Source organism: Hyperolius riggenbachi, chromosome 6, assembly GCF_040937935.1.
Source record: "Hyperolius riggenbachi isolate aHypRig1 chromosome 6, aHypRig1.pri, whole genome shotgun sequence".
In the NCBI taxonomy this organism is placed as follows: domain Eukaryota; kingdom Metazoa; phylum Chordata; class Amphibia; order Anura; family Hyperoliidae; genus Hyperolius; species Hyperolius riggenbachi.
Genome location: NC_090651.1, coordinates 34828374 through 34845227, shown reverse-complemented (window position 1 = coordinate 34845227; position 16854 = coordinate 34828374). Strand labels below are relative to the sequence as shown.

The 16854-nt window shown below is 44.8% G+C and overlaps 1 protein-coding gene across 5 annotated transcripts in view; it reads right to left on the bottom strand.

Moving 5' to 3' along the window:
* LOC137520777 (mucolipin-3-like) overlaps positions 1 to 16854 on the bottom strand; it is a 71450-nt gene that overhangs the window by 16237 nt on the left and 38359 nt on the right. For all 5 annotated transcript variants that reach the window (XM_068239124.1, XM_068239123.1, XM_068239122.1 and 2 more), the window contains exons 8-10: positions 14064 to 14163; positions 10522 to 10634; positions 6050 to 6199 (exon numbers count right to left, since the gene is read on the bottom strand). In XM_068239124.1, coding sequence (XP_068095225.1) covers positions 6050 to 6199; positions 10522 to 10634; positions 14064 to 14163 — 363 coding nt within the window. The remainder of the gene's footprint in view (positions 1 to 6049; positions 6200 to 10521; positions 10635 to 14063; positions 14164 to 16854) is intronic.

Here is a 16854-nt window from a genome sequence, read left to right as displayed (position 1 = left end):
TCAGGGGACTGAGATGGCCATTCCAGAACGTTGTACTTGTTCCTCTGCATGAATGCCTTAGTGGATTTTGAGCAGTGTTTCGGCGCAGCTTCAGCTTTGTCACTGATTCCTGGACATTGGTCTCTAGAATCTGCTGATACTGAGTGGAATCCATGCGTCCCGCAACTTTGACAAGATTCCCAGTTCCTGCACTGGCCAAACAGCCCCACAGCATGATGGAATCACCACCATATTTTACTGTAGGTAGCAGGTGTTTTTCTTGGAATGCTGTGTTGTTTTTCCTCCATGCATAACGCCCCTTGTTATGCACAAATATCTCAATTTTAGTTTCATCAGTCCAGCACCTTATTCCAAAATGAAGCTGGCTTGTCCAAATGTGCTTTAGCATACCTCAAGCGGCTCTGTATGTGCTGTGGGTGGAGAAAAGGCTTCCTCTGCATTACTATCACATACAGCATCTCCTTGTGTAAAGTGCACTGAATGGTTGAACGATGCACAGTGACTCCATCTGCAGCAGAATGATGTTGTAGGTCTTTGGTACTGATCTGTGGGTTGACTCTGACTGTTCTCACCATTCATCCTTCTGTCTAGCCGAGATTTTTCTTGGTCTGCCACTTCGAGCCTTAACTTGAACTGAGCCTGTGGTCTTCCATTTCCTCAATATGTTCCTAACTGTGGAAACAGACAGCTGAAATCTCTGAGACAGCTTTCTGTATCCTTCCCCTAAACCATGATGGTGAACAATCTTTGTCTTCAGGTCATTTGAGAGTTGTTTTGAGACCCCGATGTTGCTACTCTTCAGAGAAAATAAAAAGAGGAGGGAAACTTACAATTGACCCCCTTTCTCATAACTGGATTCACCTGTGTATGTAGGTCAGGGGTCACTGAGCTTACCAAGCCAATTTGAGTTCCAATAATTAGTTCTAAAGGTTTTGGAATTTATGCACCGCCCTAATTGTATTTAAACAATTATTGCGCAATTTCTGTAAAACCAATAAACGTAATTTCACTTCTCAAATATCTGTGTCTCCTATATGTTATATTTGACTGACATTTTTTATCCTAACAACCAACCATGTATACCGGAAAATCATGACGATTAACAAAGGTTGCCCAAACTTTCGCATCCCACTGTAAATAAATTCTATTGGTCACTGCGTTTAAAGTGACACTTAAGTCTGAAAAAAAAAGAGTTTTACTCACCTGGGGTTTCTACCAGCCCCATGCAGCTGTCCGGTGCCCTCGCAGTCTCGATCGGATCCTCCTGTCCCCTGCCACCAGCTACTTTCGTTTTCAGCTAAAGGCCCGATAGGCCTGGCCACGCGTCTGCTTCTACACGTTCCTGTCCGCAATAGCGCCCTCTATCCTGCTATTGCGGACAGGAACGCGAAGAAGCAGACGCGTGGCCAGGCCGGAATTCGATCTGAATTCGATTCGATTCAATTCGATTTTGCAATGGCAAATCGAATTGAATCGAATCCCGATCGGACATGTCGGATTTAATCGGATCGTAAATAGAATCGTACAGTGTAGATGGGGCTTTAAGCATCCCTTTAAGTCTGTTTCTAAATTCTTTGTAATCTGTGTGGGTGACTGCTGGTGGTCCTGACCTGGCATGGAGAAGCTGGGAGGCCCATCCAAAGGTTGTGTGGGGAAAGGGGAGGCTCAGCAATTTATAGTTATGCTCCTGATAGCAGATTTCAACAATTGGCCAGTTCAATGCTGTCTCTATTTGGTTAATAAAGCGGGTGCTTATGTGAGTCATGCATGGAAATGACAGCTAGGAACGATAACTAGAGCACATGACAGCAGGAGGCAAGCAGAGTGATGAGACTTATCAAAATGCAATGATACAGGTGGCAGGGGGAACCAGTGACAGTAATGGCAGCTATTATCTGCTATTAGAAGCAGTACAGTGCTTAATCAGTAGTTATATAGCAAGCCATTAGCCGCAAACACCAAGAATAAGGTGTGCTCCATTACTTCTGCATATGTCACTGTACGCAGGAGATATGGGATGGGGAGGTTGGTAAATATCCCAGTTCTAGGGAGAACAAACTTTTATTATATGAAAAGATTCCATGTTTTGTACTAATACAAAAGCCCCATCTGCTTACACAACCTCTTTTGGCCTGAGGTAATATAAAAAAAAAAGTTAAAGAGGAACCCAGGACTGAACTTCATCCCAATCAGTAGTTGATACCCCATTTCCCATGAGAAAGTGTTACCTTTTCTTGAATAGATAATCAGGGGGGTCTGTATGGCTGATTTTGTGGTGAAACCCCTCCCATAGTGTGATGTCAGCACCAGGGTGCTGACATCACACTGTGGGAGCCTTGTTGCAGGTGGGAAACAACAGCTGTTTCCAACTGCCAAAAATGCACCATCTCTTTCCACTGACATCAACTGCCAGCAGTAAAAATGTCACCATGTGATAAATGTCAGAATGTAAATCAGGGAGAGGAAAGATTTTACAATGGGCAAACAATGACTAAATCATTTATACATAATTATTGTAAAAATTAAGCACTTTTTAAAATTACGTTATTTTCACTGAAACTTTCGTTTTTACCAACTCCTAGAAATCTATCTACTCCAGCGATAAAAATTTCCGCTGTCCTCCAGGCTGCCGCTGTCCCCTCCATAAGATTGCCGACCCCGTGGGCTTTTGGACATGCGTGCCTCTCGTGACCAAGCTCCAATAACCGGGATCACTCTTTACTTGCACTGATATTATTTAAAGGGAAACTGTAGCAAGATTGCTATGAAGGCTGACATATTTATTTCCTTTTAACCATTTTGGCCTTTTGGACGTGACTGTCACGTCCATAAGGCTGCTGCTGCGCGCTCCCGCGCACGCCCGCATGCTCCCATGCCACCCCCCGTTAACCCGGTGATCAATGAATGTTCCCATTTATTGATCTAAGTCCCCGGTAGAAAAACCGACAGGCTGCGGTCTTTCTGAACAAAAAAGAAAATCATGTCCTCCTTATACTTCCTGTAAAAAAAATGACTGTGGCCAAATAGTAACTCTATATGTACATACATTTTTTTTATCACAAAACACAAAAAAATTACATTTAAAATTAACTGTTTACCCCCCAGAAAATCATGTCCTCCTTATACTTCCTGTAAAAAAAATGACTGTGGCCAAATAGTAACTCTATATGTACATACATCTTTTTTATCACAAAACACAAAAAAATTACATTTAAAATTAACTGTTTACCCCCCACACCCCAAAAATACCCAAATAAAATTTTTAACTAAAAAAAAAAAAGATTACAATTTTAAAAAAACATAAATAGTTACCTAAGGCCACAAGATCATTACATAGTTATTTGGGTTGAACTTTTTTAATATGCATGTCAAGAGGGTATATTACTAATATTTTTTAAATTATAAGCTTGTAAATAGTGATGGACGCAAAACTGAAAAATGGCACCTTTATTTCCAAATAAAATAATGGCAACATACATTGTGATAGGAACATAATTCAAATAGTGTAATAACCGGGAAAAATGGGCAAATAAAATGTGTGGGTTTTAATTATGGTAGCATGTATTATTTTAAAGCTATAATGGCCAAAATCTGAGAAATAATGATTTTTTTTTCAATTTTTTTGTTAATATTCCTGTTAAAATGTATTTAGAAAAAAATAATTCTTGGCAAAATGTACCACCCAAAGAAAGCCTAAGTGGTGGCGGAAAACATGAGATATAGATCAATTCATTGTGATAATTAGTGATAAAGTTATTGGTGAACGAATGGGAGGGAAAAATTGCTCTGATGCATAAGGAGAAAAACGACTGAAGGCTGAAGAATGCAATACCAGTTGCCTGGCTATCCTGCTGATCCTTTGCTTCTAATACTTTTAGCCATAGCCCCTGAACAAGCATGCAGCAGATCAAATGTTTCTGACATTATTGTCAGATCTGACAAGATTAGCTGCATGCTTGTTTCTGGAGTGATTGAGACACTACTGCAGCCAAATAGACCAGCAGGGCTGCCAGGCAACTGGTATTGTTTAAAAGGAAATACATATAGCAGCCTCCACATTCTTCTCACTTCAGTTGACCTTTAAAGAGGATATAGCTTAAAAGGAACCCTAGGTGGGTTTGTAGAATATTATCTGCATACAGAGGCTGGATCTGCCTATAAAGCCCAGCCTCTGTTGCTATCCCAAACCCCCCTATGGTCCCCCTGCACTCTGCAATCCCTCATAAATCACAGCCACGCTGCTAACAAACAGCTTGTCAGAGCTGGCTGTGTTTATCTCTATAGTGTCAGTCTGCTGCTCTCCCCGCCTCCTGCAGAACTCCGGTCCCCGCCTGCATCCCTTCCCTCCCTGCTGATTGGAGGGAAGGGAGGGGGGCAGGGACCGGAGCTATGCAGGAGGCGGGGGAGCAGCTGAGACTGACACTACAGATGTAAACACAGCCTAACAGCATGGCTGTGATTTATGAGGGATTGCAGGGTGCAAGGGGACCTTAGGGGGGTTTGGGATAGCAACAGAGGCTGGGCTGTATAGGCAGATTGTTATGATCATGTCTGCAGCTTTTACTGCTGGCTGCAGTGGTATTGCAAACCAAGCAGTTCTAATGTCATTACATGCATTTGCTTGCATAGTTTGGTTTGCACTTAAACTAGTTGCTGATTCCATCTGCAGTCGCTCTGAAGTTAATGACAGTTTAATATGCTTTTGTGTAAACAAACATTGTCTGCTGCAATGGAGGGGCAATCCCTTTCCTGCAGGCTGCATATCATTGTCTGCCTTTTCCTGCTATCAGCCTGTGATTAATTACCATTCACTTGTGTGGGAATCTGCAGGTCTGCTCCCATTGGATGACCTCAGTATAAAGAACTGCTTCCTGCAATGCCTCATGGGCTACCATAGTCTCAGATTCTATCTGTTACTCTGCTCGTGCCCCACCTCGTTCCTGGTCCGTGTGGACTGCGCTGACTCCTGCGAAGGGGTCAGCGAGTCCTCCTAGTTCTGCTCTTGTTCTAGAAGTTGTTACTTGCTTGTCTTGTGTCATATATTGGTTCATCGCCAATATATACGCATACTTGCGCATTTTGTTATTTTTCTTGTATTCGTGTTACGTTGATACATCAGTGTCGCTGATATATACGTACACGAACTGTTTATATCCTGTGTTCCGTTAGTCAGCGTTCCAGCACGCTGAGCTAGTTATCCTGTTCCTGGTCCTGTTTGCGGATTGCATTCATCTCTGCGAAGAGATAGCGAATCCTTCTGAGTCCTGTTCCCTGTATTACTCCAGCCTTAGTCAGAGTTCCTGCTTATGTCATATATCGGTTCATTGCCGATATATACATATGTTAGTCAGACGTTACAAATAGTTTCATTGATAGCTGTAATTGTAATACGCTAGGAAATCATACTTATTGTATATTTATCTGTGTTACGTTCATCTATCTTGATCCTGCTATTTCCTGACTATCCTGTCCTGTCTTTGTGAGGCACGCCATTGCTGCAAACGCATTGGCTGCCTCATTCCAGTCTGTTTTATTGTGGACGCTTGCTGTCACTAAGTAGTGGCTAGTTAAGCAAGCGTTCATTCTGTCTACCTGTCCTGATCTCCTCAGTCCTGGTTTATGCGCTCAGCGCTACTTTGCGCTGAGACGTTATTACGAAAGTGTTGTTTGTGGCTGTTCGGATCTGCACCGGCTCTGTGCACCACAATCTCCTATTGGAGTCAGTCCTCTCCTCCACTAAACTGGGGATATCCTGATCCCTTGTGCTGGTGTGTGTACCTCCTTCACGTCAGCTTATGTGTTGCATGCTGACTGTGGAGACTACACCTCCAAGCTTAACACAGATCCAGCCTCTGTATGCAGATAACAATCTTTAAACACACCTCGGGTTCTCTTTAATGAGTAAACTTGCTTATTTAGTTAACTCGTGGCACATATAGCCAGCGCACGGTGTGGGGCTGTGTGTAGTTTCATTCGTTTATCCACACTAGAAGGCCTCCGCACTAGAAGGTATATTAGACAGGGCACTGATGTGTGCATGCATACTAACCTTTGCCTGGATCTCCATCTTCAGAACAGAGCCCACAATGGATAATATATCGCTCACAATGATCAAGATGTACCAGCCGTTGACAAACTCCATCTGATCAGACCATGGGACAGGCTTCGAGTATCGCTGCTGTACATATGTGACATACTCCTGTACATTGAAACCACAAATTGTGAGGAACAAAAACAATATTCAGCTTTTATAAATGTCTCAATTATTAAAGTGAACCTGTATCTTTAGATTGTAAGCCTCTGGCAGGGCCCTCCTCCCTAGTGTTTCCAGCTTGATTATGCAATCTTACTGACAATCACCCCTCTTGTGGACTAGAACAGTCTCTATTTTGACACTGTATTGTTATCAAATCATTTGCAGGAACTTGTTTTGTTGTGAGTTTCCGATGTTCTACCTTGTATGTTAACCCATTTATCTATTGTGCAGCGCTGCGTAATATGTTGGCGCTTTATAAATTCAATAAATAATTAATAATATAATGTATCCAAAAAATTATAAATATATACATACTGTATTTCTAAGATTATTCTATACAAGGCTAACAAAGAACAGTAGTCCCCTTTAAATACCGCACCACTCCATCAATTGTAATCAATTCATCATCTTTATTCAACAAACATAAAAGCACTTAAAACCAATATGAGCAGCCATGTAATAATAATAAGATAACAGTTCATGATTAATGTATAAATAAATCTCCACAAGAGTATCAACAAACAGTAATGCCCCTGAATACATATAAAGTAAAGATACTGATGTAAAAATCTACCCTGCTAAGCAAAAAAGTGATCCAGCAACAAGGACAGTGAAAAACATGCTAAAAAGTGACCATAGTGCTTGAAGAAGAAAGACCAGTACCAACCAGTTATTACGCTGATTATATGCACTGTATCACTTTCAATTTATCTGGTTGGTACTGGTCTTTCTTCTTCAAGCACTATGGTCACTTTTTAGCATGTTTTTCACTGTCCTTGTTGCTGGATCACTTTTTTGCTTAGCAGGGTAGATTTTTACATCAGTATCTTTACTTTATATGTATTCAGGGGCATTACTGTTTGTTGATACTCTTGTGGAGATTTATTTATACATTAATCATGAACTGTTATCTTATTATTATTACATGGCTGCTCATATTGGTTTTAAGTGCTTTTATGTTTGTTGAATAAAGATGATGAATTGATTACAATTGATGGAATGGTGCGGTATTTAAAGGGGACTACTGTACTTTGTTAGCCTTGTATATTAATTTGTTCCTTTCTGCACACTCGTGTAATTTTTCCCTTATTATTGGGAAATGGTTGATGGTGCTTGCCCATTTATGTTTTTATAAGATTATTCTATGTCTGACTTCAGTGTATGTATTTCTATTCTAAAATTGCCTTTTTTTCATCTGTGGATGTGAGTAAGACTCAGGTGTCATAAATTGTACCCACCCTTTCTGCCTTACTAAACTGTACCTTCCCCTTCCTGCCTCATTAAACTATACCCACCCCTTTCTGCCTTACTAAACTGTGCCCGCCCTTCCTGTCTTACTAAACTGTACCCGCCCCTTCCTGCCTCCCTAAATTATACCCACCCCTTCCTGCCTTACTAAACTGCACCCGCCCCTTCCTGCCTCACTAAACTATACCCGCCCCTTCCTGCCTTACTAAACTGTACCCACCCCTTCCTGCCTCCCTAAATTATACCCACCCCTTCCTGCCTTACTAAACGGCACCCGCCCCTTCCTGCCTCACTAAACTATACCCACCGTTTCCTGCATTACTAAACTGCACCCGCCCCTTCCTGCCTCTCTAAACTGTACCCATCCCTTCCTGCCTTACTAAACTGTACCAGCCCCTTCCTGCCCTACTAAACTATACCCGTCCCTTCCTGCCTAACTAAACTGCACTCGCTCCTTCCTGCCTTACTACACTATACCCGCCCTTTCCTGCCTCACTAACCTGCTCCCATTGCCCATCTGGCACAAGTTGTAGTCACTTGACACCGGTGACAGGCTTAGTGGGCACCAGAACAGCATACATGTATAAAAAAAACGCGGTGGTAATTTGAGCTCTGGGAATAGCCGCTAGTAGACTATCTGTAAAATTACTACTATGATACTATTGGGCAATGGTTAACATGATACTAGAATATCGGTAACTTTTGTTTTCAAAAAGTTTTATTGGTTTTAAATATAAAATAACAGTTCAACAGTGTGAATATCAAAGTGCATTTTACAATCAACAGCTTATTGCAAATTTATATGCATCGTAAGGTATAACAGAATCTGCAAAGGCAGATTATATTACATGTGGAAACATTTTGGATGTCAGCAGCTCGAAGGCATCGGTAACTTTTACAGTTAATTTACTATCGCTAAACCTAACCCTATTCTCACACGAGCCCTCCCTCTACCAATACCCTAACCAACACCCCCCTCCCCCCCCCCCCCAGCCAGCTGGTATCTTACTATTTTGGCAGTCTGAGGGCTGGTGCAAACCAAGAGCACTTCTGAGCGCTTTGAAAAGTGCTTGGCTAATGTATTTGAATGTGATGGATCACACCAGAGCGATGTGTTTTTCTCACAAACGCAGGTCCTGCAGCATTCCTGCTGATTTCTGATGCGATTCAGCCTCACTGTTAAGTATAGGAAAGTGGAAAATCACTAGATAGCACTATATCAGAGATTTTCCAAGCGCTTTTGTTACAGAAGCTGTTCAGTTACAGCTCTACTGTAACAAAAAATAAGAAACGCTACAGCAAAACACTCCAAAAATCGCTAGACATGATTAGAAAATCGCTAGGCACATGCCAAGAATCGCCTAGAAAAATCACTTCAAAAAGCGCTAAGCGTTTGCAATTACGCCAGGGCTGTGGAGTCGGAGTTGGAGTCGAGGAGTCGGGGCAATTTTGGGCACCCGGAGTCGGAGCTGGAGTCGAAATCGTTGATTTCATAAACTGAGGAGTCGGAGTCGGGAGTCGGATGATTTCTGTACAAAATCCACAGCCCTGTTAAGTATTAGACTAAGGAGTCGAGGAATCGGAGTCTGAGCCATTTTGGGTACCCGGAGTCGGATTTGGAGTCTGAGTCGTGGTTTCAGAAACTGAGGAGTCGGAGTTGGAGTCGGAAGATTTTTGTGCCGACTCCACAGCCCTGGATTACACTAGCGCTTTTCGGTGTGCACTGGCCCAAACTTAGCAACTGCCATTCAGGAAATGTTTTTGAAAACAAAGAAAAGTCTGAGATCCCCCATGAGAACTAGTCCAAAACCTGTCAGTTCTGTCAGATTTTAGCTGCTTACCGTATATTTTGTTCTTCCTAGTGGTCCTTTAAATCCTGACAAGGTTTCTGCATATTAAGCACATGCCTGACACAGGCTCACCACATTCTATCACACAACTACAACATGAGGGCTACTTTACACAAACTCGGTAAGACAAGACACAGCACATTTATATTGCGCTTTTCTCCAGGCGGACTCAAAGCGCCAGAGTTGCAGCCAATGGGGAAAAGAGGCAGCCAAGGTAGGCAAAACTGGGTGAAAAACACATAAAATAAAAAAATGAGAGGTGGCTTACCTCCAAAGATGACACTAGGGGGTTGATTCACTATCACTATAGCTCCTTATTAGTGTGCCTTATCAGAGTTAGTGTGCCTTATCAGAGTAGCATAGCGAGCGCTACAAACTTATGCCTGCTAATTGGCAATGACCAGAGCTCCATTTGTCCTGCCCTGAACCTCTGCGGGTCCAATCACTTTAAAGGACATTTTTCCTGCACTTTGATTGGCTCAACAGGCTGCCTGTCACTTGACAGGAAACTTGACAAGCAGCCTGTTGGGCCAATCACAGTGCAGGGATAATGTCTTTTAAAGTGATTGGACCTGCAGGGGCTCAGGGCAGGACAAATGAAGCTCTTGTCATTGCCAATGAGCAGGCATAAGTTGGTAGCGCTCGCTATGCTACTCTGCGCTAACTCTGATAAGGACAGCTAACTCTGATAAGACACATCAACTCTGATAAGACACGCTAACTCTGATAAGGTATGGTACTGTTGCTGTAAGGGAAGCTATAGTGATAGTGAATCAACCCCTAAGTAAATTAAGAAAAAATGTTTAATAAACAATGGCAACGCGTTTGTGCGCATGGGCTGTGCGCCTCTTCCGTCGTGCTCCCATGACCAAGAGCGTTCTGCGCAAGTGCAATTACAGTCTTAATGCAGAATGGAGCTAGCTGGGAGCCAGCTACAGTAGGGTGATCGGATGGTGTGTGGCCTGGATGGCGCATGCACGTAATGCATGGACTCTATGGGGCTAAGAGTGGCACAGCTAAGAGGAGCATGAAGACAGCGAGCAAGCAGACCGACTACAGGGGGCTGAAGGAAGCAACAGGTAAGCAAAAATACTTTTCATCAGTTCATCACAGGTACACTTTAAAAAGGTGCATTGCTACAGCTTGAACTTGCAGGCCTTGACTTACTCTTTGCAGGTGGATCCCTTTAACCACAGAGCGTAAGCAGAGGCTTAGAGAACCTATAGAGGTCAGGATGATGATTGAGTCAAAGATCATCAGGTAGTGCGTATTCTTCTCTGCTGTAAATAATCACAAGATCATTACATAGTTATTTGGGTTGAAAAAACATCCATCCATCGAGTTCAACCAGAGAACAAAGTACAACACCAGCCTGCTCCCTCACATATCCCTGTTGATCCAAGGGAAGGCACAACACCAGCCTGCTCCCTCACATATCCCTGTTGATCCAAGGGAAGGCGAAAAACCCTTACAAGGCATGGTCCAATTAGCCCCAAAGGGGAAAAACATTCCTTCCCGACTCCAGATGGCAATCAGATAAAATCCCTGGATCAACATCATTGGGCATTACCTAGTAATTGTAGCCATGGATGTCTTTCAATGCAAGGAAAGCATCTAAGCCCCCTTTAAATGCAGGTATAGAATTTGCCATAACTACTTCCTGTGGCAATGCATTCCACATCTTAATCACTCTTACTGTAAAGAACCCTCTCCTAAATAAATGGCTAAAACGTTTTTTCTCCATGCGCAGATCATGTCCTCTAGTCCTTTGAGAAGGCCTAGGGACAAAAAGCTCATCCGCCAAGCTTTTATATTGCCCTCTGATGTATTTATACATGTTAATTAGATCCCCTCTAATGCTGGGAATACACGGTTAGTTTTGAACCATGTAATCGAGCCGCTGATGACTCGATTGATAATTTCTGACCTGTCCGATACTCCACCGGATCGATTCCCCGCTAGATACCTCGGGCAGGACAATAGTAAAAAACCACCGGAAGATAAGAAGCTGCCCACGGGGATGAGCGGGGACGCGCCGGAATCTATCGAGCGGATCGATACATGGTTCAAAACGAACCGTGTATTCCTAGCATAAGGCGTCTTTTCTCCAGACTAAATAAGTTATCTAACCTTTCTTGGTAAGCGAGACCTTCCATCCCACGTATCAGTTTTGTTGCTCGTCTCTGCACCTGCTCTAAGACTGCAATATCTTTCCTGTAATGTGGTGCCCAGAACTGAATTCCATATTCCAGATGTTGCCTTACTAGAGAGTTAACCTCCTCAGCAGTAATCCCGAGCTGAGCTCGGGCTAAGCCGCCGCAGAGGATTTCTCAGCCCCTGGTGGGCCGATTTGCACGCTTTTTGCTTTGTTACACGCAGCTAGCACTTTGCTAGCTGCGTGTACAATCCGATCGCCGCCGCTCCACGCCTATTCGTCGCGTTAGAGGGCCCCCCCCCCCCACCCACGAGACCCCTTGTGCAGCCTGGCCAATCACCGCCAGGCTGCGCTGAGGGGTGGATCGGGACTCCCCCAGACGCCATGACGTCATCCCGATCGTCGCCATGGCAACAGGGGAAGCCAAACAGGAAATTCCGTTCTCAACGGGATTTCCTGTTTGCTCTGATCGCCGGAGGCAATCGGAAGGGGTGGGGGGATGCTGCTGCACAGCGGCTATCATGTAGCTAGCGCTAGGCTAGCTACATGATTAAAAAAAAAAAAGTGCTGCGCCGCCATCTTGGCGGGTTTAATAGACCGCCAGGGAGGTTAAACAGGGGCAATATTATGCTAGCATCTCGAGTTTTTATTTCCCTTTGAATGCATCCCAGAATTTTGTTAGCTTTAGCTGCAGCGGCTTGGCATTGAGTACGATTATTTAACTTGTTGTCGATGAGTACTCCTAAGTCCTTCTCCAAGTTTGATGTCCCCAACAGTATCCTGTTTATTTTGTATGGTGCTAGACCATTAGTACGTCCAAAATGCATGACTTTTATGTGCCCATATAGCCATCCTATCCAGATCCTGTTGCAGTTAGGGCGCTTTTCCACTTGAGCGAATCGCAAGATCGCAAACTGCTAGTGATTTTTAAATCGCTAGGGTTGTTACTTTATCATAGAAATCCCAAGAAGTATTTTCCACAACAGTGATTCGATTTGGAAATCGCAATCGCCTTCTGGAGCGATTTTTACAATGATAATGCAATGCAAATGAAAATCTCAAATCGCATAACAGAATTAAAAAATCGCAATTGCAAGCATTTGTGATTGCGATTGCTAGTGGAAAAGGGCCCTAAACGCTTTGAGTCCTTTGCGAGAAAAGCACTATAGAAATGTTATTGTATTGCATATGTCACTATCTTCCACTGGTTACTGGGACTCAAGCAGCAATTTAAGTACCCAAGTGGTCTAGTCCAGCAGTCTGCAAACTGTTGAGGAAATACAAGTCCCAAAATGCATTTGCCTTTATGAATCATGACTGTGGCTGTATACTCCTGCAATGTATTGTGGGACTTGTAGTTCCTTAACAGCTGGAGAGCTAAGTTTGCAGATCACTGGTCTAGTCCAAGGCTGGATAACAGAAGTCGTCCAGCTCAGCGGGATTTAATAAAACATATAATCGAGCAATCGACAATTCAATTTGATATTATTAATGAATTGGATGAAAAAAGGGAAATGTCAAATGTATTGATCGGACAGGCTGACAAATCTGGAACTCTGGGTGTTTCAAGTCCTACCCCATATAGCTACATTAATCCACGCCATGCACTGATGAGGATCAGCCAATGCGAAACAGTCTGTATGCATGTTGGATTATTATGGCTCTGTACAAATTCAGAAGCTGACACATCATTGCATTCCAGCGGTTCTGGAGGTGTGTAACTCTCAGGGACAACAAAGGGATAATGTGCATATTCAGCAGTGATTCCATATGGGTAAAGGAGGCAATTTGCCCCAGGGCCATAGCATCTGTAGGGGCCCCCAAGTGGCCCTCACCATTTCATTAGATTATGAGGCAGCCAGCTCCCCGCCCCCGCCCTCCCCCGCAGCGTAACGGAGGCAGCGGGGACTGGCACCCACTCACTTCCTCCAAGTTCCAGGCGGTGCAGCTCCCATCTATCTCCCCTGTAGTGATTCTGTCCTGTACTTCCTGCTGCTCTGTTTAGGCTGAATGGAGAAGCAGGATGTGAAGGACAGAATCCCTACAGGGAAGGGGAGACAGACGACAGGAGCTTTACCGCCTGGAACTTGTAGGAGGTGAGTGAGTGCCTGTCCCCGCTGCCTCTGTTAAACTGCGGGGGGGGGGGGGGGGGGGAAGTGTGCGGGGGGAGGGGGGCTTGGGTAATGAGCGAGGGGGGCACATCATGCTACTACTAGACTGGGGGGAGGGGGGCACATCGAACTGCTATACTGGGGATGGGGGGCGGGGAATTTGGCTAGTTTCTGGGGGGGGGGAATGAGAAGGGGAGCACATTTGGCTGTGTGTGTGGGGGGGTGGGAGGTTGTGTCATTAGGGGCACATCTGACTACTATATGGGGGGGAGGGTCAGGGGGGGGTCCCAGGCTACTCTTGCCACGCGATACCATTGTGGCTAGTACCGGCCCTGCAAATCAGCACTGTGGATGCCCATCAAACAGTGGCTCCAGAAGTAGGTCTACACTGAGAAATCCTGCAGGATTGCCGTCAATGAATTAGTCATAAAATGTACACTTACAGGAGCCAGAAATGTGCCACTCTCTGCATTCCTGGATGCCAACATCGTTATCCAGAGTTATCTTAATCTGCCCACTGTGTGCCTTATTGTCAAATGTTATCTGAAAATAAGAATAAAGTATGTCAGTTATTACAGAAAGGGAGTCATTATCGGACCAGGACCGTACTTAAAGCAGATCTGAACTCTGACCTTCCTCTCTGCTCTAAAAGATAAGCAGCAGCATAATAACCTTTAAAGAAAAACATTTCTTTGTTCTAGCTGATACAAATCCTGCAATAAATCTGCAGTGTTTATACTTCCTGCTTTCGTGAACAAAGGGTTAATATCCCGCATTTACATTTTAACTGTGTCTGCCGAGGACTGCCAAATTTCTGTGCTGACACAGCTGAGATATCAGATTACACTTGTGATTACGTAAAGCAAACCTGAACTGAAAATTAAAAGTCAAAATAACCATACACATGTTATATTTACCTCCTGTGTAGTCCACTCATTAATCTCTTTCTCCTCTCCTGCGTCCTGTTTGTCCACTGTGATCAATGGAATTCTCTGTCCTCCATATTTAAGATAGCCATTACCCCATAACAGCTTTCTGGTCAGCACACTATTAAACTGTAATATCACCCACTTGAGCCATAGGGAAACATGGACATTACCTTACTCATTAGGGGCTTGATTCTCTAAAGAGTGCTAACTGTTAGCATGCCCGTGCTAAACAGTTAGCCAGCGAAGTGCCGTGCGTGCGTCTTTGCGCACGCAAAGGTTTGCACCTGCGCTGTAACTACCGTTTGTGCAATAACGCGGACTTTGCATGCGAAAGGGCGCACGATTGCGCACAAAAGTCCACGTTATCGTGAGCATACGGTAGTTACCACGCGGGAGCGAAACTTTGCGCGCGCACGGCACTTCGCCTGCTAACTGTTTAGCACAGGCGTGCTAACAGTTAGCACTCTTTACAGAATCAAGGCTCAGGTGTCCTTTCAGTTATAGCTGACAGCAACTGATATATAGTACACACACCTGATTTAAATATTTAAAGAAAAGCTGTCAGCCATACTATCTCAGAAAAATAACACAAGTATCAGTAGATAAATACTTGCTCTGCTTACATAACATATGTATTGCACTGTCCACGTTTTGATTTTAGTGATTTTTCCACAGAAAAAAAAAAAGAGAAAATTCTTCTTAGCATTTCCCATTTTAACTGCGGCTATTTTGAAGCCAATCCTGATGTAATTTCCTCCCTTACTCTCCTATGCCTGATTGTGTATGCATTGCCTTCATATTAGTAAGTGCATTGCCTCAGCATGAGAAATATTGGCCAATCAGAGAGGAACAGAGGTGTGGGCAGGGGAAAACAGGAGGGAAAGAGGATGCATTAGTTTAAAGGGATACTGTAGGGGGTCGGGAAAAATGAGTTGAACTTACCTGGGGCTTCTAACGGTCCCCCGCAGACATCCTGTGTTGGTGCAGCCACTCACCGATGCTCCGGCCCCGCCTCCGGTTCACTTCTGGAATTTCTGACTTTAAAGTCTGAAAACCACTGTGCCTGCGTTGCCGTGTCCTCGATCCCGCTGATGTCACCAAGAGCGCACAGCAAAGGCCCAGTATGGTCTGTGTCTGTGCAGCACACTCCTGGTGACATCAGCGGGAGTGAGCACATGGGAACGCAGGCGCAGTGGTTTTCTGACTTTGAAGTCAGAAATTTCAGAAGTGAACTGGAGGCGGGTCCGGAGCATCGGTGAGTGGCTGCGCCAACACAGGATGTCTGCGGGGGACCATTAGAAGCCCCGGGTAAGTTCAATTCATTTCCCCCCGACCCCCCTACAGTATCCCTTTAAAGGATACCACAGCCCAAAGGCTGTGGTAAAATCAAAGTTGCAATGTGGAGGGAAAGAAAGATACATACTTACCGCTTCCCTCGTTCCCTGCCGATGGGTCCCGCTCATCTGTTACAGCTCCCGGTACCGACCCGACTCTCCTGACCCTTCACCCGGACATACTGTGCTGCGCATGCGCAGTATGTCACTATACTCTTCGCTTCTGCCGTCGCATCGTGACGGCAGAAGTACGGACACTCCCCCGCCTCCTCCTCTCCCAGCGTGTGCGCTCCAATCTAAAGCTAGCGTGACATGCTAGCTGGAGTTCGCACTGGGACAATCGATGTGGAGAGAGCGGAGGGGGAATAAGTTAAAAAAACCCACACTGCCGGCTGGAGGGAGGGAGCGAGTGAGGGAGGGAGCGAGTGAGTGGGCGGGCGAGTGGGCGGGCAGGCAGTGAGTGGGCGGCGAGCAGGCAGCGGCAGTACAGCCCAAGCATTCTGTACATAGATGCAATGACATCTATGGTACAGCAAGAAAATTATCCCCACATTTATCTCTGCATATGTGCATGTATACACACATGTATATACATGCACATATGCAGAGATAAATGTGGGGATAATTTTCTTGCTGTACCATAGATGTCATTGCATCTATGTACAGAATGCTTGGGCTGTACTGCCGCTGCCTGCTCGCCGCCCACTCGCTGCCTGCCCGCCCACTCGCCCGCCCACTCACTCGCTCCCTCCCTCCAGCCGGCAGTGTGGTTTTTTTTAACTTATTCCCCCTCCGCTCTCTCCACATCGATTATCCCAGTGCGAACTCCAGCTAGCATGTCACGCTAGCTTTAGATTGGAGCGCACACGCTGGGAGAGGAGGAGGCGGGGGAGTGTCCGTACTTCTGCCGTCACGATGCGACGGCAGAAGCGAAGAGTATAGTGACATACTGCGCATGCGCAGCACAGTAT